General features: G+C 38.4%; 1 protein-coding gene across 1 annotated transcript in view; it reads left to right on the top strand.

Moving 5' to 3' along the window:
* The window catches only part of cbl (Cbl proto-oncogene, E3 ubiquitin protein ligase), a 46,152-nt gene that overhangs the window by 22,497 nt on the left and 5,222 nt on the right, over window positions 1-18,433 (top strand). The window contains exons 3-15 of the mRNA XM_032546112.1: window positions 2,236-2,382; window positions 3,532-3,688; window positions 5,941-6,062; window positions 8,564-8,701; window positions 9,406-9,493; window positions 10,565-10,696; window positions 11,581-11,799; window positions 12,239-12,370; window positions 13,335-13,754; window positions 16,570-16,658; window positions 16,772-16,966; window positions 17,049-17,134; window positions 17,264-17,509. Of these exons, the coding sequence (XP_032402003.1) occupies window positions 2,236-2,382; window positions 3,532-3,688; window positions 5,941-6,062; window positions 8,564-8,701; window positions 9,406-9,493; window positions 10,565-10,696; window positions 11,581-11,799; window positions 12,239-12,370; window positions 13,335-13,754; window positions 16,570-16,658; window positions 16,772-16,966; window positions 17,049-17,134; window positions 17,264-17,509 (2,171 nt within the window). The remainder of the gene's footprint in view (window positions 1-2,235; window positions 2,383-3,531; window positions 3,689-5,940; window positions 6,063-8,563; window positions 8,702-9,405; window positions 9,494-10,564; window positions 10,697-11,580; window positions 11,800-12,238; window positions 12,371-13,334; window positions 13,755-16,569; window positions 16,659-16,771; window positions 16,967-17,048; window positions 17,135-17,263; window positions 17,510-18,433) is intronic.

The raw sequence follows: 18,433 nt of genomic DNA, 5'->3' as shown, positions 1-18,433 counted from the left end.
TACATGTGCAACTGGGTAAAAAAAATGTCACGTGTGATAGCTGTCATTTAATTAATGTGGATTTGACATAAAACTCAAAGTAGGATTTAATGCATCAATACTCGCAGATGAAAAATCAATACTTTCTGAGAAAATATATCGATAAATATTGAGGAATCGATAAAATTACACACACTTTATGCAAAAAAAAAATGGTATCGGTCAAAATCGGAATCGGCATTTTAGGCTTTTTAAAAGATCGGTAATCGATCTTTTAAAAAGATCAGCCAGAAAACTGCGATCGGTGCACCGATGTTTTTTATATGTCTGAGCTATAGGGATGGGTGACAGAAAAACAGGCAGAAAATTATTCAAGCCCTGCATAAACATATTTAAAGTCAACCAAAAGCACATGTGGGAAAATGTGTTCTGGTCTGAGTCAAAGTTTGGACCTTTTGTCTACGACTCCAAAAGGAATGTGCAGAAACACAGCGAAGTGTGATGGTGATTCATGTTTCGACCATATATTTTTTTATCTTTAACTGGGTGGAGGGGATTATGAGCAATTCCAAGTACCAGTGTTCAGACTTCAGTTTGTAAGATGAAGAGGAACTTGATATTTCAGCATATCAACCCAGAGCATAAATCCTGATTGGATGAAATGTTTGAGCTCCAGCAGACATTTTTAAATCATCACAGTATGATGAATCTGCACATTTTAGTTAAAATCATAGACTTGTTTTTGCTGTTCCTCATTGTCAAACTCACAGCTGAAGGGTTTCTGTATCTTATGTTTTCTCCTACATATAATGTTGTTTTTAAGTTATTTAAGTGCCCAAAGGTCTGTATTGTTATTATTATTGTTATTATTATTATTTGGCTTTTATCAGAAAATTTTAAAGTTGTGTAATGACCCAGACATAGCCCAAAACTAAACAGATTAATAATGTGGTATGATTTCTAGAGGGGTGTGCATAAAAGATTTTCTCATAATTTGACAATTCTAGATTTTGGCAAAGAATGAGAAAAATACTCCCAAATTAAAAAGTTCCATTCTGATAGAGTCCTACCCAAAAGGTTTTTCTCTTACATTGTACAGTTCGTAGGTCGCATCAAAAGGGAAAAAGTTAATCTGTCACGATCTTATAAAAATCTTCCATCCAAGAAACTTGACACCGCAAATTTTAAGAGACGCAAACCCCCAGAAGCACTAATAACTAGTTCATGCTGGCAGCTTTCACAACTTCCATAAATCTGCTGCAGCCATATTGGACACACAACTGAGGGCTGACTGTGGAGTTCCAGCTTAATGGGATGCTCTTGTTCCATTTCCTACTGGGAACTCTGAAAATCCCCCTCTAGACTACAAAACAACCCACAATCAGTTCTTGTGGCCTTCTGAAGCAAAGATGTTGAGTTTGCCTCACAAAATAAAAAGAAACATGTTATTAAAATGGATGGCACAAATGTTCCAGGCATTTGTTTAATGCCTATTAAATCCTATTATATCTAATCACAACTGGATGTGCCAACATCTTTGATGTGGTGCATTTATGGTCAATGACTGCCAAGAGTTCAGTTTGTGTCAGCTGTTCCAGCCCTATTCAAACCATCGGTGAAAAAATTAAAGTTGTTTGGTTGTTGGAGGACAGACAGTTTTTGCCATCTTTATTTATAAAGCATCCATTAAAGCTTAAATAAACTGTATCAACTATACGCATGTTGATTTACTTTTACGTTCACTCAGCCTAATTCCAGCAGTAGGACTTTTTGTTTTTCGCCCAACAAAAGCAAACTTTATTTATAGCGATTTACTTGTATAATTTGGCAGTTTTTTTCTTGTATTTCTTAGCAGCTCATTTCAGGTAAAATATAATTATGAACTGTCCATAGACTGTGGCGGTTTCTCAGTTTCTTGTTTTTCTAGTAATATTCACAAATTATCAATTAAGTCATAATGTGCCACAAAAATATTTACCCACTTTTCATCCAAATAAAAATTTTCTGAAACCAATCGAATTTTAACGTCAGACAAAGATAAATCGGGTAAAAGGCTGTTTTAAATGTTGGTAGATTTGAATTATTGCCTCATCATTCAGTGTTTGTTTAAATTAATTCATTGTGTGTTTCTGTTTTTTTTTATTCAACGAGTTTGGATGTTTACTGAAAAATGGTGATAGTGAAATGCTTACGGTGGTCTTTTAAGAAAAATCCAATGATTTTAAAAATATTAGTTTCTTTTTTGTCACTTTTCAGACGAAACCTCACCAAGCTGTCGTTGATCTTCAGTCACATGCTGGCTGAGCTGAAAGCCATCTTCCCCAATGGCCTGTTTCAAGGTGACAACTTCCGCATTACCAAAGCTGATGCTGCAGAGTTCTGGAGGCGCGCCTTCGGGGACAAGTGAGCACCATCGTTTTTGTCTTTTTATGGTGGAGTTTTCATGTATCACAGGTATAATAACCCATATGGACCTAAAATGTGTCAATATATTTACTGGTATTTATTTCAGTGATAAAGTTACCATTAAAAACTTGCTAGTTCAGCACAGTCTTACTGTATCCAGTCTAGAGCCCAAACCAAAATATTGTTCTAAAAATAAATATCAGCTACACTATCTGAGTTCACCAGCTACATTTAAGGAGAAGTTAAGAAAAGTGATGACAGTATGAGTCAGCACACAGTCAGTTTTTGGGGGTTTGGAAACTTCTTCAGCGAGTTTATTATTACAGTATGAAAATTATATTGCAACCAAATGATATCCTCCCCAGCTCTGCTCTAACTTACCTGCCTTTAATCAGATTGTCTACAAAGAGGCTGATTTTAGACTGTTTTTAAAAGCACAACAGGGAGCCATCACAACATTTGCACTTATGCATTAGATAACATTAAGTTCAGTCACTGTTCAATATAGCCATGGACATTTCAGCAATTCAGTTAGTGTTTACATAACTCTGTTATTCCATAGCATTTCAATTTGGTTTTGCCTATTATATTTCCAATGAGAATTAAGTGAACCAGATAACGAGATGAATTCAGTTCATTCCAGTAAACTTTTATAACACTGGTTTACAACATAACAAAACAAATAGATTCGATTTATACAGTGGTTACAAAAAAAAATCCAGTTAAGAGTAAACTCTATTTAGTTTATTCAATTACAGTCATATTGTACAGTTCAATTAATCCAGAATATAGAAATGGTAAACTTCAGTTGATTATATAGCGGTCTAGTGACTCTCAGATGATTGCATCAAGTCACTGACAATACAGCAATCTCTCATCTTGTGAAGAAAGTGGCGACAGTGGAGTGGAACAATTTCCTCCCGACAGGAACAACCTTCCAGTAGAACCAGGCTCGGTATGAGCAGCCTTCTGCAGAGTCAAAAATGTATTTTCACATTACAGCAGACTGCTAATCCAAATTTAAAACAAGAATGGAACAGTTATAGCTTGTTTTTAAAATGTAAGCACAAAGGGAGGGGTGTAATACACAACGTTGTCCAAAGCTCTTGACAGATTGTAAATGTATGATTGTCGGTCTGTTCCCAGAACCATTGTGCCTTGGAAGGTGTTCCGTCAGTCTCTCCATGAGTTTCATAACATCAGCTCTGGTCTGGAGGCCATGGCTCTCAAATCCACCATAGATCTTACCTGCAATGATTATATCTCAGTGTTTGAGTTCGACATCTTCACTCGGCTATTCCAGGTAGAAACTCCACACAACCACGCTATGCACCTTTCAAGTATTTTTTTTTAAAGTCATTTATTCACCAGTATTCTGGTCCAGTCATAAAATGGAAGTTAAAACAACCCTCCTACATTTTGCAAAATATTATTGTACCTTTTGATTTTTATTTGCTTACAGAATTTTGTTGATTTTTAGTTTTAAATATACATATACATATCAGAAAAATTGTAAATATTGTAGTATTGACAATCCTAAATACAAACTGGTAAATTCAACATATTTTCACACTTTGTTACAAGCAATAATTGTACTCCATTTTGTCACAAGTTTATATTGCACATGCTTGGGTTGATGTTGAACAGCACGTATACATTTTTGCATCAGTATTAAAACAAATTTATGTTGCAACTGTTAGAAATAATGGTAAGAAACGGCCCTAGTTAACTGCTTACCTTTCTAAGTTGCACAAGTGTTCTTGTATCATAAACCACTGCTTTGCTGTAGTGTCATTTATCCCTGGGTGACATTATCCCTTGGAACTTGTGCGCAAAGCTCTGACAGGCTTAATGAAGCCTAAACAGATTACAGACGTTTCCTCCCCCAAACAAAAAAAGATCTCCTCCTAATGTCCTCAGACTCAGAGGAAGTAACTGAGACCATTTTGAAGGCTGTTCTTAACCTATTGACACTGTGTAAAAGATTAGTAGTAGTTGTATATTTATGCAGAATAATGTAAAAGTGTTTGCAGTAGAAAGAAAACTAAAAATTAAAAGTAGAGTTTGTTCAATTAACATTTTTTGTGAAAGTTGTTTGAGCAAGATGGTGTATAATTAGGTTAGAATGAGGCCTGCAAGAAGAAATGAGGCACTCTTGACTGAACAAGACAGTTTGAACTTGTCACTTCCTGTGTGGGAGGACTATAAAAAAACAAGCCACAAGTTTTAATATAAGCTGATTTGTCCGAGCCACAGAAAACATTTAATCTCATTGCTGAGAACACCTGAAGCCTTTTCAATTTCCCTGTTGGGTTCATTAATGTGCATTCATTCATGCCTAAAATACCTTCACTGACTCACCAACTCAATGTCCAAATGTCAAAATGTCCACTTGAAGGTCACTCATGTTTGCAGACATGATTTTACATATGAGGCCTGGTTATTGCAGGTTTTTAAAATGAACTAAATACATCCTCAAATGAACAACATCACTGTTATAAATCGCCAGAAACGAACACATAAAAAGGCAGTAAAAAGAAAGCAGTTTTTCTCCTAAAAGCCAATCCAAACAACTTTTGGAATCATACAGTTATGAGCTTTAATATTTTAATATGCTAAGTGATGTATTTGAAGCTCATGATGGCACTTGGCTTTCTGCAGTTTCTCTGGGCATTGCTTATTCTGGCTAAGTGGTGAACTCGTTGAAAAGGCGGGGTCATAAATACTCTTTTTTTTCCCCTCATTGTAGAATGATAGAATCCCAAAGTTTACCAATGTCCCACTCAGTTAAAATGTGTCATATACATTAAAGGCTCGAACATTCACATGGCTTAAATGGTATTTGAAACTTTAGCAAGATTTACAATCTTCTTGTGAACACACGGCTAGATTCTGGCTGCATATTTTAACCACTAAAACCACTAAAAACTGGGTCTGCGTCAGAAATCCAATCCTTGTAGTTTTTGAATTTTTGTTTGGATTGAAACCAGTGAGTCCAGAAGACCACCTCAAAAGCCAACTGTGCCTTTGTTTGTCAGTGTTTGTATAACTTTGATCATGTGTAGAAAATACACAGTTCAAATTAAAGCTCATACTTTTTCTTTTAAACTCCTAGTATGATGTATCATAAGGAACTTCAAAACGAACCTTTAAAACACATATAGTCCTAAATCAACGTTAATAATGAGGGTATGTAAACTTTCCAGCTTTGATTTACAGACAGTATGGAAAATCTCTCTTTTACTTCATCGTGTGCCTTTAAACTCTGCAAGCTCATCTACCATTAAACATAATGACTCTGGCTGGATCTACCTATAAATCCCACTGATGTCCACTGAACAGCTGTTTGAACAAAACCCATGCATGTTGCAATATGCAGCATTTCTCCTTACTCCATTTCTGCTCTTTATTACTGTGTCCATTCACTCACACGTTATGACTCACTCTGCCTTTCTCCTATGACCATTCTCTCTCTCTCTCTCTCTCTCTCTCTCTCTCTCTCTCTCTCTCTCTGTGTATGTGTGTGTGTGTATATATGCCTGTGTGCGTGGGTAGCCTTGGTCATCCCTGCTGCGAAACTGGAACAGCTTGGCTGTTACTCACCCAGGGTACATGGCCTTCCTCACATATGATGAGGTCAAAGCTCGGCTTCAGAAATTCATCCACAAGCCTGGCAGGTGAGAACCACTCTGAGCACAAACACATCTAGAAGACAAATAACATGTATTATGTGAAGAAAAGTTTCGGCTTTTGCTTCCTTACTGTGAGCGTAACGTTGTTTCCACTGACTATTGCACAGATGCAGGTTAGCTGTAGCTCTCAGGACTTATTTTTAATAAAACTCCTTCATCGGTCCGTGTTTGTATCAAGTATCACAACTTGAATCCTGGTGACAGATTCTTAAGCCATACATGTTACATTTTGTGTGGGTGCATTCGGAGCTGAGTCCAAAGAGCCCAGGGCGGCGTGGCGCTGGTACCTTACATCAATGGCCTGATTGTGCATTGGAAGTTGATGTCACTCTTCAGGCCTGGCCAGCTTAAGGCCACATCAACACCAGAGCTCTTACTGGTCGATGTAAAAGCTGCTTTTTTTACACTTTAATCCAGAGCAATCCAGAGCTCCCTAATGGCTATATTTTTTTTTGTCTTTTTTTCTTCTTTCCAACTAGCTATAGTGAGCTGATGCAAGTCTTGTTTTGCTAGCTTACATCAGTCACAAAATGCTTCAAACCCATCCTGCTTCACTGTCGCAGTGAGACCAGTTCAACTTTATTTCCGAAGCCGCTCTGTTCCTCCTAATACTTTTATAAAAGATTTCTCAACTTGAGGCTAGACAGCACATCTAGCCCAGAAACCTCAGTCTCTTGCTGACTCATCTGAAGCTCCTTTTTCACTTTGTTTTATTGTTAGATTTCCTCTTTCTGTTTTAGTGTTTTAAGACAGCTTTTTCTTATTCTCGAAAAGCTTAAGCGAAGTGTATCAGAGTCGCATCCTCTTTTTCTATGTAGGCTTAATCGCATTTTATAATAATTGTTTGCAAGTTCAATATAAACTTGCAAAACTTGCTTTGATTTTATTAAATGTTTTGGCCACAGTGAGCACTTTCTCTAAGGAACATTGTAAGTTGTTCATTGCTAGCTGATGTCTTCACATTTAAAAACAAGAGTTCTTTGCTGGTATGTCCCAACAGGCCATATTATTGTTTTAACTGTTGATTTATAACAATACTGTCTCATCTTTCTTGTTGCTGTGTTTAATTTAGCAGAAACCCTATATTTTTTAAAAGTTAGCATAAAGCACTAATATAGCGAAATTATTAGATGTCAACCCCTGAACATTGACCCTTCATAGTGCAATCAGTCCTTATAAAATCCCAGTTTTTGTTACAAAAAATGGAACTATGTTAAATTGTACAGCATATACCTCACAGTAACTACAGAAACATTAAAATTATTTAACTGGGTAATAAACAAATTGTCATCCAGAAAGAAAAAGTAACTAGGATAGTTTAACTTTGTTTCAAGTTAATTAGCCTCTACAGTCGATAAGTGTGTGAACACAAAGACTGAATCCTGGAATTGAATCAAAAAATGGTTCAACAAAACTGTCCTTTCATTTAGATTAATGTCGATGTGAAAGAAATAAAGGTGAAGTTTCTACCACTATTCAGGACCACAATTCACAAATAACAGTATTCAGTAGTTTGTCCTATAATCTTTGATTAGTACCGTATTTTCCGCACTATAAGGCGCACCACATTATAAGGCGCACCTTTAATGAATGGCCTATTTTAAAACTTTTTTCATATATAAGGCACCGCATTCTAAGGCACATAGAATAGATGCTACAGTAGAGGCTGGGGTTACGTTATGCATCCATTAGATGGAACTGCACTAAAGGGAATGTCAACAAAATAGTCAGATAGGTCAGTCAAACTTTATTAATAGATTACAAACCAGCGTTCTGAAAACTCCGTTCATTCCCAAAATGAATAAACAGCTGTTTTATTATTATTTTCCCCGAGGTAAAGTCAGTGACGTGGTATTTTCGTGACACAGTTTATCTTTTAACAACAGCAAGGTATAACATATAGTGCAACATTTATATCACATAGTGGAGGGGAACCTTTCCTCGATTCAATAAACACGTAAAAAACAGTCTGATACTGTTACGGTGAATCAAACGTTAGTGCAATCACAATATATATCCACTTCCGCACCATTGATTCGTTCATGTTAAATTCTCTCGCTGCTGCTCTATTCCCGTGTTCTACTGCGTGACTGATCGCCTTGAGCTTAAACTCTGCGTCGTAAGCGTGTCTCTTAATAGGAGACATTTTGGGGTCTTTACACAAAATCCAGCGTGCACCGCGCACTTCTTCCTCTACAGGGGAAAATGAAGTCAGCAGCTGCTTACCGTAGTTGCGAGACATGTTGTGGCTCAATATTGGTCCATATATAAGGCGCACTGGATTATAAGGCGCACTGTCGACTTTTGAGAAAATTGAAGGTTTTTAGGTGCGCCTTATAGTGCGGAAAATACAGTATGTGTATCATAAAAGTTGAGATTACTTAAACATCTTTTTGCTTACTCATATACAGTAACTGGTCTTCTGTGTCTGGTATTTATTGTTATATTTTTTCAGATGACTTGATACATTTTTTCTCTCTTCCCAGTTATATCTTCCGACTGAGTTGCACTCGACTGGGCCAGTGGGCCATCGGTTACGTGACAGCCGATGGGAATATTCTCCAAACCATTCCCCATAATAAGCCTCTCTTCCAGGCCCTCATTGATGGTTTCAGAGAAGGCTTGTAAGTTCCCTTTTTGTTTGACTAATTTATATCTGTTGTGGTTTTTCATCTAGATTTCTGAGCTTCGTCTCTGCATTCACTTTGTGCCCTTCAGATCTTTCCTTTTTTTTGTCATTTCTTTTGTTGTTCTTTTAAGTGCGTATCTGTGTGAACTTGGTTACCCCCTTTTTTTGGAGCCTTCGATTGAATCTGCCTCTCAGCTTCAAGTGAATCCAGGCATATCATCTAGCTCGCCACCGCCAACCCCCTCGTCACCACACTGTTATCATAACCAGAGCAGAACCATTGATTTCTAATGCGGACCTCAGTCAGTGGTTTACCCAGCTGGCTTGAAACCCGTCTTTTCCTGCCAGTGGTGATTCTTGTGTTTAATGAAAACTGTGTTTGGCCTGTCCCAACCTGTAATCAAACTCCGATTTGAGCTGGGAAAGCCTGTAAAGTATACGGCCTGTGTCTACAAAACATTTATCAGATGGTAATTACAGCGTCCAACCCATTTGTAAAATTGTCTTGTACTGTATATGCATCAACTTGCGCAAAGTAAATGAACTCAACAGATGTTTTTATCACCGCAGCTTGTTGGGTACACAAGTGGTGTAATCACTCTAATAACAATAATTACTTTTAAATTAAAATGCTTGTTGAATTAACCAGAGATGTTTTGTGTGGGTACATTTTCATTTTATTTTCTTTTGCACCCCCAGCTATTTATTCCCCGATGGCCGGACTCAGAACCCCGACCTGACGGGTCTGTGTGAGCCTTCACCTCAAGACCACATTAAAGTCACACAGGTGAGAGCCACGCTCCTACCAGACTGTATACCCAGAATACTTTGTTGGAGGGATTTTTTGTGTATTTGCGTTGCTTTTTTATCATTTTATTAAAAATTGTTTATTTAAAAAAAATATATCTTCAACAGTGCTTTGAGAGACTGAGTACCACAGTCAAATATAATCTAAATAAAACTGAGATAAAAACATAAAGTAAAGTGAATATGTCAATAATTAAACACAGAATTACACATGCCAATAGTGACTTTGCTGTAATATCTCAATAGAAATGCATACTGTTATTCTTGCAAAATAAAAATAAATCTACATTGTACTTCTTTTCCCATTCAATACTTACTTATGTGTTTATTAGATTTAGTTAGAAATGATCAGGATAGTCCTTTATTAATCCCACAGTGAAGAAATTCACTTGTTACAGCAGCAGAGTAACAAAATATACCCATTTGAATATGAAAATGTCTAAAAATAAAATGAGCAACTATATTACAGTACCTGCAGCTAAAATGAAATTAAAATTAACTAAACGCATTAAATAAATACAGAATGTTATTTTGTATGTTCGTTGCACAGCTTTGGAGAACTATTGCACGTTTTTTTTTTTTTTATTTGAATAAAATTTTATGAAGAATTGTGCAAACAATAATGTATTAATTTCCAGTTTTATTTAAATGACTACTTATACAAATTATTTCTTCAACAGCTTATTGATGTATTGAATTGTGGCTTTTTCGGTCCTCAAATTTCAGAGTCAATTTCCTTCAGAAAGACAAAGAATTAGTTTTTCTTTCAGTTTTTTTTTGTTTTTTGTTTTTCATTTAATACATCTGAACTTTAAGGTCAGAACAGTTTTAGCGAGAAAGACGCCTTACAGAAGTGTGTAAAAAGCAGTTTTTGCCTCGGTTCTTGTCGACCTTATCTCTGCATCAGCGTAGAACCGAAACTCGGCGTACGCCCCCTCGCTCTAACTGATCGCTCCCCATCCTCCCAGGCTCTGTTCAGCAGGATCTCAGGTGGCGTCAGTTCTCTGTGATGTTACTGTCTTCTCATGTTTTTTTTTGTTCCCGCCCTCAGGAGCAATATGAGCTGTACTGTGAGATGGGCTCCACTTTCCAGCTCTGTAAAATCTGTGCGGAGAATGACAAAGATGTGAAGATCGAGCCCTGTGGTCATCTCATGTGCACCTCCTGTCTCACCGCCTGGCAGGTACGAGAGTGGGTGGAAGCAAAGGGTTTTGAGTTGGTGGGCTTGCATGTCACAGGTTATGGTTAGCGCTCTTACACCACTCTGGAAGAGTGTAGCTTTGAGTTCATCTTTCCAAGTACGAGTGGGTAAAAGAAACAGTGTGGCACAATGTTTGCATTTGCACCGTATTCCATATTTATTTTCCTAGCTCATTAATTTAATTTTTTCTCTTATATATATATATTTTTTCACAGCTCATTATTCTCATTGCTCATACATTTTTTTCTTGCTTTTTTTCAGTATTTTATGTACAGATAATCCTTAGCCTTTGGTTTGACAAATTAAAACTTCGGTGTTGGCCGAACCTTTTTCCTGCTTTGGCTTTTGAGTTGCAGATGTGAGTAATAGGAAAATGCACTCTGTCAAAAAGAGAGGGCGGCATTTCACTGCTTGTCTCATCTATCTGACACCATAGTTTTAAGCTGGATTTGACTTCTATTTTTTTTTTAATTTAATTTTTATATTTTTTTACCAAACAATGCGTAGACACTCTTCTCTATGTAGTAGAACATAATTAAGTCTGCATTTATTTGTTATGCGTTCTAAGCTCAAGCTGAATTAACTTTGTTTTGGTGGAAAAACGAAACCCACTGCAGAATCAAAAGCTAACTTTAGCTTTCATGATTTGTGTAACATCCGAATAATAAAACCCAATTAAATATCTTTTATTCACCTTTCTCAAACCAAGTGTCTGCTGGGGAAAAATATAGAAATCTGTTTTTGGAAATGGAAAGGCGGTATCGTCATTCCAAGGTGGATTTACTGAAGAGCTCTTCAGCATGTCGATAAAGTTTCCAGCTTCTTGTCTAATTGTCTTTACTCCCTCCTTTCTGCCTGTGCTACAGGAGTCGGAGGGTCAGGGAACGGGATGCCCCTTCTGTCGGTGTGAGATTAAAGGTACAGAGCCGATTGTCGTAGATCCTTTTGACCCCAAGGACAACAGCGGGGGCTCAAGTCGGGCCGCCATGGGAGCCGAGGGAGCTCCATCGCCAAGCTATGACGACGACGACGACGACAGACTTGAAGACCCCCACCTGGTAATGAGCAAACTTGCTGGCACAAAGGTAAGATTGTGGAAAAAGATTGAGGTAATTTTTTTTTGTTATGAAACAACCCACAAGGGACTCTTCAGACCAATCTCTGTGTAGATGAAACACATTCTCACTTGTCATGTCTTCCCTTTCTGAGCTGAAAGCTCACATCTTGTTACTTTGGCCTTTCATCTCCATCGTTCCTGTTGCCAAAGAAGCAGCTTTTTTGTACGTCTCGTGTTAGAAATGTCCTACATGTCTTAATGCCTCTGAGAAAATCTGTATACATTACTTGTTGACAACCTGAGCTGCTTCGATGTAACTCGATTATCATCTAACCGAGCCTTTTCAGCAACTTCTGTACATGTAGTCATATATAACATGTGTTGGAACCATTTCATTTTTTACTGAAAGTACGACAGTGTGTCGTCAGTGGAGTGGCTCTCATGGTTGCCTCTCTTGTCTCATCCAGGTGGACCGCCCCCCGTCACCCATGTCCATGCCCCCTCAGTCATCTCTTCCCCCAGTGCCTCCCAGGCTTGATTTGTTACCACACAGACCTCCAAACCCCCCTGGTGCCTCCAGTCCAGGGGCCACCAGTAAGGTAAACAATTCAGTTCAATTTATTTATACAGCACCAATTAACAAAAAAAAAAAAATTTCAGTTAAATTCTACATACATTCCAATTGATCCTCGTTGTCAAACAGTATAATAAGCTCAATTAATTATTCAAAGTATTGATCATTTTCATCCAATGCCTTAGTTCAGATTAAAAATACAGTGTTGACTAATTACAAAGATTTAGCATTATGAAACTGTCAAGGTTATATTAGTCTAAGCTTTTAAGGAAAATAGCTTTATCTTTAATTTGTTTATTTTATGCCTGCATATATACAAACAAACTATTCACTGTTGTGATCTATTATCAGTTTTAATGCTCAACTCTCAGTCAAACCAGTTTTAAACATCTCCAAGCTACTATCGTAGTAATTTCATATATCTTAACAGTTCTTGTCTATATGTAAGTATTTAACTTCCTGGTTGGTTCAAATTCAGATAATTTAGTCTCAGAGCAATAGAAACCAGTCATATAGACTGGTCCCCAGCCTTTCTGCATACATTTTTGTGGAATGTAATTCCAATTATTTATGAAACATTTGGCTTCTTGCTGTTTTTTGTCTTGTATAACTATGTAAAAGATTGAAAGAAAGTGCTGTTTGAGAAGCTTTGGTGCAATGCTACTTGACACAACTAGTGTTTCTGCACTTTGCTAGGATGTTTTTTACTTCTTTTTTCCTGTTACTCTAGTAAAAAAAACTGTTATGAGGGTTTTTGACTCTTATTTTCTCTTACTCGAATACCACAGCAACATGTCTTTGCTTATAAACAAAAAGTGCAGTTGGGAGATTAAAATTTTTTTCCCTTTGCTGTCATTCATCTAAATCCTCCTGATGATTGATGGTTTTCCTTCTAAGCTGATTATTTCCTGCATAATAATTTTCTTTGGCTTTTGGTCTTTCTGGTGTTTCATCTAAAAGAGCTCCTTCCATCTCTGCCATCCCTCCAGGCAGCATCACATCACAAAGACAAGCCTCTTCCACTTCCCCCTTCACTGCGGGATCTTCCCCCACCCCCTCCTCCAGACAGACCTCACCCAGGCGGGGCGGCTCCAGAAGCTCGGCATCCAAGACGGCCCCTACCGTGCACTCCAGGGGAGCCCCTTCGAGATAAGCTCCCTCCCACTCCCCCGAACCGTCCTTTGGCTGACTGGAACTCCAGACCCGTTCCCAAAGCTCCAACCCCCTCTTCTTCATCATCTTCACCATCCTCCTCATCCACCCACGTGCCCAGCCTGGGGGTCGACCTCAGAGCAGGTGTCAGGGAGCTCTCCAACAGACACTCCCTCCCCTTGGCGCTGCCTTCTGCGCTGGACAACCGCGCGGACTCTCAGAAGAACAACAGCTCCCTCAGTCTGGACCACCAGCTGGTCAGAACCAACACACACACACACACAAAACATCTGACTTATCTGATGTAAAAAATTGTTAACAAAAGACTTTGGATAGCATTTCCTAAATATAAACAGTGATTTTTGACGGGTCACTCATGACTAGAGCGTCCACAAATTTAGTCTTTAGCAGTCCAAGATTTATTTCTTAATGGGTTTTTTAAATCATTAAACAATTTAAATAATTGTTATTTATCTTTCATACCATTTTATTGATGGTATTAGATTTTATTCGAAAAAGTTAATGAATGATAGGTAAAAATTATACAGCTTGGGGTTTAAAGTGTACCTAACCTGCCTGTGAAAGCTAAACCTGGCAAATTTTGAAAAATTTTATGAAAGTGGGCGAAGCCAAGAAACAAGGCCGAGTGTGGAGATGATTGTTGGAGGGGACAGAAAGAAGAACTTTTAACTTCGGCACTTTGTCGCTCTGTTTATCTACTCTCCCCCACATACCTCCTAAAAAAAAAAATCAGTCAGAATCAGTAGATAAATTTATCAACTTTTTTATCTGTGTTGTTGGAAACTTTTATGGCGACAACTCTCTGCAGTGTCCTGAGTAAACAGTGAGTGCTAACGTGAGCTTCTCCCATTTCCTAATCACTGCAGTCTGTTTTGCGCAATCGTTCATCCTACAGTATACAGTCACCAGTGGTCAGAGCAGAGAAAAAGACCCATTTCGCTCTGTGTTCACATTGCAAATGAGTCACATATTTGCCAAGCTGATTGACGCTCTGAATCGGTGTTTGTCACGGTCAATCTCACTATTCCAACTTCTGACTCGCCTCGGGACGGGGACACATAGTGTGCATAGGTCGCCAACTTTCTGCAGAGTTAATAGCTACAGAACTTTAGTTTCAGTGAAAGAAACTCATTGGCATAACCCAACATTTTGATCAACTTTGTTTGGGTACAGTTTGTGAATAGTTCCTTCGTGTTACCACGTTACTGCGCACCAGTTCAAAAAGAATAGTCCATAAAGACACAGACGAGCAGATTTAATGCAGAAGAGTCCTGACCTCAACCTGATAGAACAATGTTGGGATTAATTAAAGGAGAGATTGTGAGCCAGTCTTCCACAATCTGAGCCTTGCGGAAAGCCTTCCCTCATACTCTGACTCTTCTTCAAAAACTGCAGGAAGAAACAAACCTCACAGCTGTCTTCTTACATAATCCAGCATCACAGATACTTAAAACGGTCTGATTCTTCTTTATAAAACTAAAAGACCAACTCTGCTCCTTGTTTATTCACTCAACTGCCCTGTTTGGTGCCCTAACGTCTCTGTTACACTGTCAGCTTCAGCCTTACAGCCTTCAAGAGTCTACTGAGTTTCCTCTTTTTTTTCTCTCATTTTTTGAAGTTATCTGACATGTTTGATAACAGCGACCAGGCATCACTCTCCTTGGATGACTCTGAAAAAAGTTTCAGTCTTTTCCTCCGCGATCACTCCTCAAACCAGAACTTTTTTCCCCTCTCATGAATTAAACCCATGTGTCTTTACGAAACGTCTGACTCTGAACACTCTCTAATCATTCCTGGGCTTCTCAGTTTGTTCTTCTGTAATCATAATTTTCGTCACGAGAACATTCATGGGGATTAGGAAAAAAATAAATAATATGCAGAATTGTAAAACCTTCGGTGGAATTTTACATTTATATTGCCAATAGTCATTTTCATGTGTCACATAATGATATTTTATAAATATTGATATGTTGGCTAGCCCTAGGATGAAGGCTCTCATGTCAATACTTCTAGGAAAAGAATGCGTCAGATTATAATTGTTTTAAAAGTCTTGCATAGTTCTAAGTTAACTTATTAAAAGTTGCAAAACTTTAAATACCTGTATTATTTTTAGAAGATATTTTTAATTGTTTTTATCTTTTTTTTTTTTTTGAAGAAGTGTCTAACCACATCTGTTTTGATTGGTTAAAATCTGAGTGATCAAAAGATCTTTCAACCCTTTACAGAGAATATCAGGCTCTACTGTCACATCATCACTCCTCTTCCTCCTTTAAGTCTTCTGCTATATGTTGGTGCAATTTATACTTTTCCAACATATGTTTATCCTAATCCTTTCCTAATCAAACATTCCATAATGTTTATTTCTCTATTATGATGCATAAGCTGGTCTTTCTAGTTACAACATAGAAATTGGCACCTTCTGGTAAAAGCTCTCTGTGTGGTCCTGCGTAATAACATGCCTGTTTTAAAGAGTGCGTTGCTGATATTGAGCAGCAAGGAAATCAAATCACATCTGTGGTTTCCAAGAGTTTGTAACATGCAACTCGGAAGTAGTCTGAAAACCTCTTTATGTACTTTAGATTTAAACTAAACTTTATTTTCAATACTCGCCCACAGTAGTCTCGTAAATGTAAAATAGGATGGAGTTTCTGAAACTGAGAATATGACAAGCATCCCTTTATTATAAAGGTTGACAAAGGAGAAATAAATAAAAATATCTCTAAAATTAACTGCTCACCCAATAAATAATAAATAGTAAAATGAGTCCATCTAACTGCTACCTTGAATTTTTTATTAACTAGAAATAATGTGTGCTTTAAAAAAAACCTATTTAAATAAAATAAACACTTAGCCTGGTGGGGAGGCAAATGAAGCCTGGTGGGCCACCAGGCTTATGATACACTGGATGAAACCCTTCAGTTCTAACTGGCTCTCTAGTTTTGGCAGAAGAAAAACATGACCCTAAGTTATAACTTTTAATTATCTCGTTTTAAATGTTCAGTTTTTTGGGGTAAAGTAACTAAAACTGGTGTAATCTGTTTCCTCCTTTAGAGTTTAGCTGCAATAGTTTCTCAAGATTATGACAACCCCAAAGTGAAACCATCATCCTCGGCCAATGCCATCTACGCCCTGGCAAACAGGTACGTCCAAATGACCCTGAGGTTACTTACCAATGCACACCTGTGGTCTGGAAGCCATACGCGATGTTTCCTCTTAAAGAGTCTTTTAATATTCTCATACTGTCTGTACCCAGACCGTCTCCAGGTTTGAGGCAAGTGCCCGGAGAGGAGGCGTGTGACAGCGAGGAAGACTCTGAGTACATGATCCCTTCATCTCGCCCCATTGCCGCCCCATCAGTACCAGACACCCTACAAGTCCAAAGGCCCCCACAGCCTCAGCCTCTGACTGCTCTGCAGGCACAGACTCAAGCCCCTGCAGTCAATTCGCGGTATTCAAACCTTCCTAAAGCCACTTTAGGAAAGATCTTTGAGTCATGGTCTGAGCTTTAAACCCATCATTTGTTGTTGTAGTCTCACACTAGGTGCAGAGGATGGGCCGATATCGCATGAAGCCATGTACAGCGTCCAGCCGAGGTCACAACAAGCCAGAGATTCAGGTATTTTCTTCTAAACACAAAACCAGATAGCCTAAAAATCCCCCTCAATTCCCTGTCTTAGAGGACTCCGATGCTGCAGTGTGAATATTTCTCGTAGTTTTATGATGAGATTATCTTCCATCCTTTCAGATTACTCAGAGCTGCCTCCCCTGCCGGTCACCAACGGGCCCAGAGACCACGCAGCAGACGACAGAGAGGAAGAGGATAACGGCTACGACTTCCCAAAGCCCCGGCTACCACAGCCCCCTGCTCGGCGGACCTTTTCAGAAATGGGGGGGTCTCTATCTACATCTTCATCCTCCTCATCGTCATGCTCGTCATCTGTGGCAGCCTTTAGCCGCCTTTCCCTAGATTCAGATTTTGGAGCTACGGCATGTAAGTTTATCACAGCAGCAAAGTATACATGAGTTTCGATCCATGTACTGGCTCTTTGATGCATATTTAGTGTTTTTTTTAGATAGGTTCACTGGTTACTCTCTGGTTAACGCATTTTCCTTCAAAGAAGGAAAATCTTTCTTTGAAAACTCTACATGTTCAAGATCAGTCACCAGATGTTACACGTTAGTTTTTCTAACCAACTGAGGTTCTTTAGGTGCTCCAGGCATGTTAGAAGGTGTTTTCAGATCAATTTCAAGTTCTGGCTAGTTTTGCAGGAGTTATTTGACTTCTTTTTAATATGGAACTTAACAACAAACATATTGATATCCTGAGTAGAAGTGACCGCTGAAATTTACTCCACTGTGTGCCATGATGTGACTTCTCACTCCAGTAACAGACGCCTCACATAAAGGTGCTGCTGTTTGTACAAAACGCTAACCCCAATCCTGAGTTGCAACTGGGAACTGAAGTTGGATTTTCCATTGGCAAACTGGGGCCAACTCCAACTACGACTTTGTTTCAATATGGCTGGTCCTCATATCAACAGTAGTAAGCTGTGGTGGAAACATGTAAGAGGGTGTTATATGAAGCACCTGCATCTATTTACTGAACAAATCAAACATGGTGTTTGCTTTAGAAAGTGAAGCTTAAAATTAGAGATAATGCAAATAATGTTTATGGGTGTCGCCATGTTGAAATTCCAACTTCTGAACTACAACGCTGTCAGCTCAATTGTTCCCACTTCCCAGGTAACTGGAATGCAGCATTAGCGTTGTGCTTTCGATTGGAGAAAGATGGGATTTTTGAGGTTCCAACCGACCCAATTATCTGTGCATCTCTGAGAAACAAAACAGAGCAGTGAAGCGGTGGCCATCTTGAGATGTTTTTATTGGTAAATTGTGTGACTCATGGCTGCCTCTG

Source organism: Xiphophorus hellerii, chromosome 18 (assembly GCF_003331165.1).
Source record: "Xiphophorus hellerii strain 12219 chromosome 18, Xiphophorus_hellerii-4.1, whole genome shotgun sequence".
NCBI classification, from domain to species: domain Eukaryota; kingdom Metazoa; phylum Chordata; class Actinopteri; order Cyprinodontiformes; family Poeciliidae; genus Xiphophorus; species Xiphophorus hellerii.
The sequence above is the reverse complement of the archived record's forward strand: the minus strand, read 5'-3'. Positions and strand labels throughout refer to the sequence as shown.